Source organism: Pocillopora damicornis, chromosome 7 (assembly GCF_964200805.1).
Source record: "Pocillopora damicornis chromosome 7, jaPocDami1.2, whole genome shotgun sequence".
Taxonomy (NCBI): Eukaryota; Metazoa; Cnidaria; class Anthozoa; order Scleractinia; family Pocilloporidae; genus Pocillopora; species Pocillopora damicornis.
Genome location: NC_142676.1, coordinates 646,433 through 657,982, shown reverse-complemented (window position 1 = coordinate 657,982; position 11,550 = coordinate 646,433). Strand labels below are relative to the sequence as shown.

At 37.9% G+C, this 11,550-nt stretch overlaps 2 protein-coding genes across 3 annotated transcripts; both read left to right on the top strand.

Annotated features, from left to right (window-relative positions):
* Positions 1–53: 53 nt before the first annotated feature.
* Positions 54–5,018, top strand: LOC113686920 (dehydrogenase/reductase SDR family member 7). The gene is made up of 8 exons (XM_027204604.2): positions 54–414; positions 1,033–1,145; positions 2,164–2,359; positions 2,696–2,742; positions 3,295–3,414; positions 3,901–4,073; positions 4,284–4,343; positions 4,898–5,018. The coding sequence occupies exons 1-8, from the start codon at positions 159–161 to the stop codon at positions 4,908–4,910; spliced, it is 978 nt and encodes a 325-aa protein (XP_027060405.2). The 5' UTR covers positions 54–158; the 3' UTR covers positions 4,911–5,018.
* A 647-nt stretch (positions 5,019–5,665) lies between these two features.
* On the top strand, positions 5,666–10,952 carry LOC113686913 (uncharacterized). Of its 2 annotated transcripts, none has more exons than XM_089211714.1 (8): positions 5,666–5,972; positions 6,513–6,688; positions 6,798–7,016; positions 7,132–7,354; positions 7,861–8,237; positions 8,401–8,832; positions 9,413–9,764; positions 10,214–10,952. In XM_089211714.1, exons 2-8 carry the CDS (start codon positions 6,547–6,549, stop codon positions 10,581–10,583), a joined length of 2,115 nt encoding a protein of 704 aa, XP_089067840.1. In that variant the 5' UTR covers positions 5,666–5,972; positions 6,513–6,546; the 3' UTR covers positions 10,584–10,952. The 2 variants fall into 2 exon arrangements, with proteins under 2 accessions (XP_089067840.1, XP_089067841.1); XM_089211715.1 differs by having other exon boundaries at positions 5,676–5,972; positions 6,565–6,688.
* The last annotated feature ends 598 nt before the right edge of the window (positions 10,953–11,550 follow it).

Genomic DNA, 11,550 nt, shown 5'->3' with positions numbered 1-11,550 from the left:
GTTAGGTTAGGGGAAGGGTAGGTGCGCAGTTGCTCGGACACTAACATTAAGCCGAAAATTCCCTCTCCCGTAAATAGATCAGTACATCACAATCACTCGTCACGAGGGAAGATAGAACTTACCTGCGGAAGAAAAGACACATTTTAGGCCCACCAAACATGTTCCTCTTCGTAGCAATCCTCGCTGTAATTTTGATTATAATCTTTGTCCTGGACTGTGATTTTATTCTCAAATTCCACGAGCAGTTTGGGGCTAAACCGGAGGAAAAACTTCGTGGTAAAGTGGTTTGGATCACAGGGGCGTCGAGTGGTATTGGGGAAAACCTGGCTTATGAGCTGGCAAAATGCGGCTGTAAATTGGTGCTGTCTGCAAGAAGAAAGGAAGAACTAGAAAGGGTAAAGGCAAAATGCATTGGTAAGCTCATTATATATTTCTAATCCCAAACAAGGCACTTCGTTTATTCATATCATAGCTCTTCTAGGTTGGTACAGATTATAGACCTTACCCTCTCTTGAGTCAGGTGGGGTGCTTGCCAACGCGACCTTTGGATTATAAAAAGTAATGATGCGATCCTCTAAGCTAAATTGCAATGGAAGAAGCAGCAGAAAAAGAAACCTAACCAGATTGAAACCCATGACTTCCAAGTGTGGTTGAATGTTGCTATCAACTTGGCCTACCAACTAAGTCAGGAAGGTTTTGCCTCCTCTCAAGAAATCTGAACACAAATAATATAAAAGAAATACAATTTGACATGTAAATAAAGACAAATAATAAAATAATTCTTACAGGTGAATTAAAATTACTGTTAATGAAAGAAATTACAGAAAAAGAAGGCAAAGAAGCCTGCATTTTTTCAGGCTAATTTTTTCTCTAATTTTTTTCAAATGCAAGTTAAAAGCCTGAAGCACATAATTTCTCTGTCACTTAACCTCAAATTTGTCTATCTAAATGTGGATGGGACCTCAAAGTCATCGCATTGAAACTGATATTGGTGCTATTTGATAAACTGCAATTTTTAAATTTTTTTGTCAGTTCTGGCAGGGGAGAAGTCACCTGCTATTGATGTTTTAGTTCTTCCAATGGATGTCACAGATTATAATTCACATAAGGACCATGCTCAAGCTGTTATGGATCACTTTCAGAGGGTCAGTGAATTAAATATAATTCAAAATGTGATCTGATATAATTTAAAATGAAATAAATTTACTGTGGACTTTTTCAGCTATATCACCAATTAGGAATACACCATTAGTTAAGAAAAAGATAGATTACAAGGCAGAAGACCCATCAAGCAGGAGCATCACATGATTTATAAAGCATGAAGCAATAAGGAGTATTTCTACATTGTACTAGATAGGATGCTAGTCCATCCCAGGGTTACCTCTCTTCTCCATGAGTTTTTCAGGTTTCCTTGCAAGTCTGCAGGGATCCATTTATACTTTAGGGTGGGGATACTCACTGTGAGAGGAAAGGGGCTTACCTTAGATCACAAAACAGTGACCTCACTAAAACTTGAATCCAGGGGTTTTGATATGCAGTCCAATGTATTAATGTATACTACTGGTAGTCTCCCTTTTCCAAATTACAGGACTCAAAAATAAATTTGCTTTCTTTCCAAGGCTTTTTCAACTAAGTGCAGGTCTTAAGGCAGGTTTTCATTGTAACTGTGCAAGGATAGATTGAGGGGAGGGGTGCAGGGGGTGCACACCCCACCTTAGATGACCTTCAGTTTTCTTATGTAACTTGTGTTGTGAAGATAAAAACTTTGTGATGTGATGTTAAGTAAAATGGAAGAAAAAATTGAAGAATTGATATTTAAGCCCATGTCAAATGGCAGTTTGGCACTAACATTCTAAACATAAGTCCTTCTATTTGTCATAGCAGACATCAGTTGTGTCATTCCTTGGTGGTGCAAAATGTCCAAAGAAAAATCCTGGATCTGCCCCTGCAATTTTAGGGTTGGCATGTTAATTCAATTATCAACCCCTCTAGGGAGAGTGCAGACGTCAATGTTATTTACACCATATCACTCAGTGTCTTTGCAAAAAACCATTAAGAGAAATAGGTTGCAGAGACTTTGCTTTCCTCTTTCCCTTTTATTACAAAATAATGTATCTTGAAAACATATCTTCCCTGTGTGAAATAGAACTTTTCACCTTACAGATTGATATTCTGGTCAACAATAGTGGCCGATCCCAGCGTGGTCTTGTACTGGACACTCCTGGTGTGGAGGTTGACAAAGCAATGATGACTATAAATGTCCTTGGACAAATTTCATTGACGAAGGTTGTGTTACCTCACATGATCAAGCAGAAAACAGGACAGATCATTGTTACAAGCAGTGTGGCTGGCAAAGTTGGTATGTGATAAATATTATTACTCACTGTGTCACAATTTTTACTTTTTGTATTACTGAGGTAGATGCATTAAGGAAAATGATGATCTCATGCCAGCAGTGAAAATATTGTTATAAAGAGGACCCATGGTGACAATCATGATAACCTGTATAGCAGTTGTTAATGTTGTTCACTTGGGATATATTTTTGCATAAGAGTCACAAATGAATTGTCAGTCAAGGTTTGGATTTTTATCTTATATTATATTTATATAATTATATTATATTTTTATAATTATTGGTTACTGTGCTCTTGGTTGTTGTTCTAACTATTCCTCTTATTTTACACCTATTTTACAGGTTCTCCAGGACAAGCTACATACAGTGCAACTAAATATGCTATTCAGGTTTGTACATAATCATGGTAACCAAAAATTACCTAAATGAAGAGCCTTTTTGTACTTTTAGATTTTATAATTTTTTCACAGGGATTGGGACTTTCAGCTTGCTTCTTCCTGCATTTAACAAACCTACAACAGCTTTGATCAAAGTTCAAGAATCTAGTAATGTTTGGCTTAATAGTTCTGTAGTTTGTCTGGCCTACACATAAAGAGAAAACAGAAATGATCTGTTCTTATCACTTGGCACCATATCAGGTTTCCTTTAGTAAATAATATTTTGTTGTGTTGAAGGGTCCTTAGCCCAACAAAAGGTTGAAGGGTTGCTTCCTCTAGGAATTGCTAAGAGTAGGAAATCTTTTTGTCAACTTTTTAGGGTTATTACTTTCATGGGGGTGGTTTGTTTGTTTTGGTATTTATGAAATTTGTCCTTGACTAGCTGGTGATTAATGCTGTGAAAAAATAATTGGTTATAACAAGCTTTAACAGGTGCATATTTTGTAAGTAAAGTTATCCTTCTTGAGGTAAAGATTATTGATGGTTACTGTTGTGACTCGCCAGGGTTACTACAACACATTACGCATGGAGGTGAATGAACATGGCATTGGTGTGACACTGGTATGCCCTGGTCCTGTTCAAACAGATGTTGTGGCAAATGCCTTCACTGAAGATGTAAACAAGGTATGAAAGAATCAGGGTAATTTAGTGTTATCAACTAAGTTGATAACTAAAATTGGCCACCATAAAGAGTTTAAAAGCTAACACTTCAAGTATTAGCCCTTTGTGAGAGCAATTGAAAGATTCAAGCAACAGCAAAGGGTATTCTTTCAACCAAGAATTTTTCTTCTCTCTCTGTTGTTTTAAGATATATAATCTCTTTTTTCAGGTAGTAAGAAGTAAAAATTTTCCTTGCAGACAAGCCTGTTAAACCTTGTACTCTTAAGATCTCCATGTCAATTATCTTTGTGCTTTAAATTTTTTGTGGTTGAGTCTCTGGGAATATGGGGTGAAATTTAACATTTTCCTCAGTGGACATAACAGTTCTTCTCATCACCTTTCTATGAGGATATATACTGTTATGGTATACAGAAATTTCTTTCTTTAACTCTTGGGAGCTTGGGGGTTCATCTGTTAACTAAATTGAAACGGTAAATTTTGTCTGTGTAGCAATTTAAAGAGAAAGCAACAGTTCAACGGGACAGTAAGAGAATGCAACCAGCAAGATGTGCTCACCTTATGACTGTGGCGATGGCTAACAAGCTTGATGAAGTGTGGATTTCTCCAAACCCTGTCCTGCTATTTATCTACATCAGTCAGTACTGTCCTGTACTATATGATTGGTAAGTCAGTGTGTCTTGCGAAAGAAAGGGGAAGGGGGGGAAGGGGGGAGGGTTTGGGGTGCCATAGCTGTTCTTGCACATAGATTTCCACCATGAGATTTTCACTATTGAAACTGTCCATTGGAATGTTTTACTTTCCTTTCTACTCGGAAAATTATGATACTTGTACAATATTGTGCAAGTAACTCCTGTACATTTTATTTTTTTAAGGTTTGCCAAACGTGTAGGTATGAAACAGGTTCGAAGGATGCGGGAAGAAACAGAATCAAGGTAATTGCTGCTTAAAATTGACTCTAATTTATTCTGAATGAATTGAAATGAGTGGTATATCTACGCATTGATAGCTCTACTCAAGTGTTTGAATGTCTAATGAAGGATCTTTTTTCACTGCAACCCTTTGAGATCACGAATGTTGATCTGATTAATGTGGGAAAGGAATAAACAACCAAACAAGTCTATGAAATACAATGCACTTATGGCTGCTATAAACCTAGGAGGCTAAAATATCCTTATTGAAAACAAAATGCTCTTTTCTGAATGCTATAAGGCCAAGATTCAACCATCAAGTTGTCTTGGAATCACAAGGATAAAAGTTAGTTAAGCATTCATTTATACCACACAAATTTTTTTCACAGCCTTCACAGGTCAACATTAAGTCCATTTCTTTCCCCATACCCGACCTTTCTTATAATGAACCCCTGGGTATTCTTTGGTTCATGGGTTGTGGATTATTTATCAGGATTGGACAGCACTGTACAAAGGTTAAGGCAACACATCTTGTGTTTGTTTTGAAATCAACTGATTATCGTATCTTTGTATTTCAGGAAAAAAGACTGACGGACAAAAAGCCAGCAACAAGTGAAATTCTAATGTAATTAATGATTGTAATTGTGCTGTGATCTTCAAGATTATTAAGATATAAATAAAACAAGACTGTTAGTTTTTCATGCGTTCAGTATGCTCTATCTCAACTTGTTTTACACAACATAAAGAAAAAATTCACTGCCTTTATCAATGTCAGCAATAAAGGGCACTGTTTGCCAGGACACAAAAGTATCCTTACTATCAATGAGTTGACTGACAATGGCAGAGGCTCTATTATACTTTGTCAGTTTGTATTGTACATATCCTGTGAGCAGACTTCTGATTGGCCCAGCGGCATGAGCGGTGGAGCCTTGTGAGTGTGCCAGGGTCCAGGCCCCCTTACAGACCTCTCGCAGGCATTACCCCTAGTGCCACAGCGCTATTGAGAACATGCTTACAGGCTCTGGTGTATTTAACAATCCAGAGAAACTTCCAGGACACATGAAAAGATAAGAAAAGGCAATGACAAACAAAATAAGGCATTCATAAGTCTGCCATGAAGACATGCTGCTAAGGATGGCCAAAGCCTACTTCTGTTAACCAAATTTGTGGCTCATAGCACCCACATATATTTTAATCTAGCTCACAGGAGCATAACAAACATAGATTTCGCAATACGAAAATATCTATTTCAACATGACACTACACCTTCATCTGGTCTTCAAAGTGCTCGAGTGGCTCTGGGAACGAGAATGGTTATTACAGAGAACTGGTGGTTTCCAGTCTCCACCCCATTATAATCGGATCGAGATCTTTGGAAGTAAACTGACCAGTGAAAATACTTTACTTCTGGTACTTTTGTTTTCTCCGATAAACATGCTTCACTTTTGCTAAAAACCAGCGGAGCAGTTGGCGATATTTATATCCTCTCAGCCGAGAATTTCAGCAAGACATTGGTCGTTCTGATTTCTGATATTGTAATCTCAAATCAAGACATCTCGTAAATGTAATCAAATTATTTTGAGCAAAGTTGCCAAAAATAAGCTGAAGTAAATAATTCAAAGACTAAAGAAAGGTGAAAGAGCCATCGTAAAGGTGAGTGCTTTTTTTTTTCTCTGAAAATTGAATTTTGCATGCTCTTGATCTCGCAACCATTTGATTACGTATATAGTAATATATTCAACTTGTTGGTCTAGATCTCAAATTTATGGACTCAATTGATTTCCTGCAATGTTTGTTTTAAACATTTTCTTTGAAAGATATATTTTTTAACCAAATTTTATTTCTATTGCTGTATTGTATCTAATATGATTCACCACTCAATCAATCTGAGAAATGCAGGCCTGGCTCATTTACTAAGCCCCTGCCTGAAATTGGACAGTTGATGAGGTCACCTCTCCCAACCCCCCCTCCCTCCAACACCTCTTTAACCTTCACCAAAATTTTCCCTCCCAAGGTCTAATTGTTAATTCTCCCCTCTAGCTACTGCACACATTTCCTTGTAAATAAGTTATAAGAATTTGATGTTTAGTCAAGATAACAACTTCTACCTGATTAGTTTGAGTGTTCTCGTTACCTGTTAGTTGAATGATGTATGGATATTATAGGGAGAACTTATATGTTAATCACTTTCAGGAGTTATTTTAGAATCTTCATTCCATAAACCAATATGTTCTATACTGTGAAGCGCATACCCTTAGAGTGGATCCCAATGCAAGATGGAACCAAACTTGCAGCTAAACTGTGGATTCCAGAACCAATTAATAAAACTGACTTACCTGCAGAAGAAGGAAAATATCCAGCCGTACTAGGTCAGGATTTTTAAGCACTGTTCAAAGCATTCAATTTGTCAGCACATTGTAAAATGTCTTCTGCAAATAGGAGGTCAAATTTCAGCTATTAAAATTTTTCCTTCCCTAGAATTTCTTCCATATCGCCGCATTGACTGGACTGCTGCAAGGGATGAAAAAAACCATTCATATTTCTGCTCTCATGGCTATGTTTGTGTCCGTGTGGATATGCGGGGATCTGGGGACTCAGAAGGATTTTATTATGATGAATATGAAAAGCAAGAGCAAGATGACTGCTGTGATGTTATTGACTGGATTTCACAGCAACCATGGTGTACTGGAAATGTTGGTAAATTCCAGGGCCTGTGTAGTAATAGATGGCAAAAAATGTCAAAATGTGGAAAGAACATCCGCTTGGCTGCTTCTGTGTGCTGCTTTTTCACAATTAATTTTGTTTTTGTCAGGTATGTATGGTAAAAGCTGGGGAGGATTCAATGGACTTCAGGTAGCTGCCAGACGACCCTGTGCACTCAAGACCATCATCTCTACATATTCCACTGATGACCGATATGCTGATGACATTCATTACCGTGGTGGCTGTGTCCTTGGCAGGGAAATGTTATCTTGGGCTCACATCATGTTCCTATGGAATGCACGTCCTCCTCATCCAGACAGCTTAGGCCCAAGGTTTTTTTTCAAAATCGTTTTTTTGCTTTCAACATGCATGCTATCGAAAAGAGTCATTATTATGGTTTTGTTTTCTTAGTAGAGAATAGGGCTGTTCCATTGCTATCTCAAGCTTGCTCTACCCTTTATAACTATGACCACTTCATTCTATGCCCTCCACCCAGTTCTTCATAACCTCTCTTTTTCAGCCTTGGTGGTCTTCTTCTTGCTACCTGCTCACCTCATGTCTTGATGCCCCCCTCTTGTCCTAGTCTCCCCCTTTGTAAAAAAATTATGTCATACTGGTACTCCTTTAAATAAGATATAAGCTTGTACTGGTTTATAAAAAGTTAGCTCAGCCTAGTGATTTTTTTAAAGACCAATGTCTTTGGTATTCCTATAAATGTAGGGCCTAAGTTGATCTCATTTGGGAATTGTCAGGGGCTGGAAAAAAATAAGCAAGAAGTATACTGACTCAAAAAATATATATATCAGAATCAACTTCATTATATTCTTTAAATTCACAGATGGAAACAAATGTGGCTAGATCGTCTGAACAAATCCAGTGAACCCTGGATACACATTTGGCTTTCACATCAGTCACGTGATGCATACTGGAAGCATGGTTCCATAGCTGAGGATTACACCTCAATAAAATGTCCTGTGTTTCTGATTGGTGGATATAGTGATCTTTACACTGATGCAGTATTCCGCATGGTGGAACATCTTAACTGTCCTGTCCGCGCTCTCATAGGGCCATGGTCCCATGCATGGCCTGCAGATTCTTCACCAGGGCCTCGGATAGATCATCTTAAAGAGTGTGTCAGGTGGTGGGACTGTCATTTAAAGGGCCTTTCCACTGATGTCATGAAGGAACCTCTAATAAGGATGTTCTTGAGGGATGGTATGATGTCTTAGGCTCCCAACAGTTTTGACTGTCCTTTAGTCAATTTTTATTTTTTACGAGCCAGCTATTCAAATTTATGAAGCTAATCCTTTTGTCTATACAGAATTTGGAATATTGATTTTTTGGAGGTGAGAAAACTTGTTGCTTTCTTCTCTTGAAGGAATTTCAATGGCACACAAGGAAGATATTTGGCCGGGCAGGTGGGTAGCCGAAGACTGCTGGCCCTCACCCAATGTTCAGCTACAAGAATTCATACTACACAATGACCAAAGACTGGCACTAACAACAGAGAACTATGAACAAGCCACTGGCCAAGAATCAGTGGAATCCAATGTATTTGTCAAATCTTCATTTCTTAGTGGATCATGGGGTGGTCTGCCATTGGCTTTTAGTCTCGATGAACTGCCAATTGAGCAGGGATTTGAGGACAATTTGTCTGAGTGCTGGGAGACAGTGACGCTCAATAAACCTACTGCTATAGTGGGATTTCCTGAGGTGCATCTGCAGCTAAGTTCTGACAGGCCCTGTGCTCTGGTAGCTGCCAGGCTATGTGATGTGTTTCCAAACGGCGAATCTGCACTAATCACAAGAGGTATACTATCTACCTTCCAGACAAACAATTCAATGAATGAATTAAACAAACAGACCAAGAAGAACCAAGTACTTCCAGCTTTTTAAGAATAATTCTTTCAGTCTTTCACAGCAATAGTGAACAACACAAATCTGATTAGAGCACTCCTTGTCATGCATTTTATAGGTTAATTGAAAGAGTAACTTGATCATTCTTGGCGAATCACAGAGTGCCTGTAAACAGATCCAGCCATTTATGGGAGGTGTCTAACATTTTATGATAATATGGGAATATTACTTGGCTGAAAGATGGAAACAATTATTCTGTATGCCACTGTACCATAATTTACTTATGTCACTGCTTTTTGAAGGGGATAAAGTTCAAAAGAAACTTTGAAGCTGGAGGGGTACCATCAACCATGTTGACCACCATAGAGAATTTCTGAGGCTGACATTTAGAGCATTAGCCTTTCATCAGATGTCTGTTTAACTAGCTCTCTTGGGCAGAATGTCAAGCAACAGTTTAGCCCAACTCCCCACAAACTGAGCAAAAGTTTGAAGTCCAGGTGCTTTATCTCCAGTACAATTTGTCTTTATTGCAGGAGTGTTGAATTTGACCCATATGAGCGGTCATTCATCAGAAGATATTCAGCCTCTTCAGTCTAATAAAAACTATCATGCACTGTTAAAGCTTGACTCTACAGCCTACACTGTTGCTGCTGGACATAAACTTCGCCTGTCTCTCTCCTCAGTTCACTGGCCATATGTTTGGCCTTCTCCACAGGTGTCATGTCTATCAATACAGACAGGAAGTAGGAGCAAGCTAGTAATTCCTGTCCGAACTGCAAATCAAGAAGTTAGTGAAAAGGATGCTCAGCTAAAAGACTTTGAATTGCCTGACTATAAACACATCAATTTTCCTGTTGAATGGCAGAGGATGCCTCATAAGGGAAGGTAATCTCATAACTCCTGATTAGGAATAAAAGTGAGAAGACTGTAATGAAATAAGGTTAATTGCTGCTAAATGAAAATTTCACCATTCCATGCACTCCTTGAAGATATTAGAATGTACAGATTTTTAGCTCTAAATCTTTGGACTATCAGAAGGCTTTATTAGAGGGATAACAGTAGTTGTGTTCAGCCTTTACCCAGATTCCTTCTCTTTAAATGATCAAGAAAACTATCAGTTAGGATACTTTAAAATCCCCAGTAATTGCTCTAAGCCCTTTAAGAGACCTGATGAAAATGTGGGGAGTTACTTGGGATAGACAAGGATTGCATTTGGGAGGGTGGGGGGAGAAGTGGGGGGCATGGGGAGGGTAGGGTAACAATCCTTCTTGTTGCTCTGAAGGTTCCTTCTCTTCCTACTCCTGCTGTAATCACTTTTTATTTTCTTTTTCAAGGGATCTTGAAATTGGCCAGCTCTCTGACAATTACAAACTGACTGTCACCCTGGACAATGGATGTTATAATCTGAAAGATACAAACACCACTTATGATGAGATTAATACAGAAACTTTCACAATTAAAGAAATGGATCCAAGCTCAGCCAAGGTTCACATACAAGGGCAAGTAATGATGAAGAAAGAAGGTCATACTGCTGAGCAAGAGGACAGTGGACACAGTAGATGGGACACTAGAGTCCAGGCTTCCAGCGAGATGTGGTGTGATGAACAGTTTTTTCATTTGAAAAGTCAATTGACAGCTTGGCATTGCAATGAAGAATGTTTTGATAAGACATGGACAAAGAAAATAGAACGATTTTATGTTTAAATAAATGGTTACTTGTCATAGTATTAAACATAACTATTAAACATCAAAGTATCAAACATAATTGATTAATAAATAATTATAGATTAATTATTAATTCATATTAATAGTGGAGAGTGAGTTGAATGATCAGTGTTCTAATCTAAATTGATATGCAACATAAGCTAATCAAGACTCGTTGAGCTACACAGTATGTTTATAAATTCGCCTGTACCTTAGTTAATGGTATGTTACAAATAACTCCTTGAAGTCTTATAATATTGATTGGGATTCTGCGTAAAAATTCTATATGCACAGCAGCTATCTTTCATAAATATGCTGAAACTAGACCATAAAAGTACATTGAATAAAGGGGGTAAGTTTCTAAAGGAACTGTGGTGCTGCGTCGGTGGGAGATTATAGCGGGTAATTTAGTGAGTGAGCTGAAAACGTAAATTGGCCACCGTAAAGAGTAAAAAAGCTGACGTTTCGAGCGTTAGCCCTTTTTCAATCGAAACGTCAGCTTTTTTACTCTCTGCGGTGGCCAATTTACATTTTTAACTCAGCTGTTAACACTGAATTACTTGCCATAAGAGTACATTGCTCTGCTATTGTGTGCAATACATGTTATTTTATCTTTAATTACTCTCTTAAGCCAAAGGTACATTTTAAAACAATACTAATATATATGAAAGAGAAAGAAAATGAAAGCTTGACTAAATTTCATTCCCACTTGTTCAAAACAGCTTGATTACTCCCTCTTCACTAACACCATTAGAGGTGTTATTGAAAGGGTTTGTTCCTTTGCAATTTGATGGGAGCTAGTTTCCCTTTCGCTCTCAGGGGTGATTGACTTTGAATTTCTCCTTATCATATCCAAACATCATCCAACAAAATGGTGGTGAGAATACTAAAACTTATTAAGTAGAAGTTGACTTGATCAAACACCAAATTCTTTTAACTTATTTACGAGGAAATGTGTCGCAGCTAA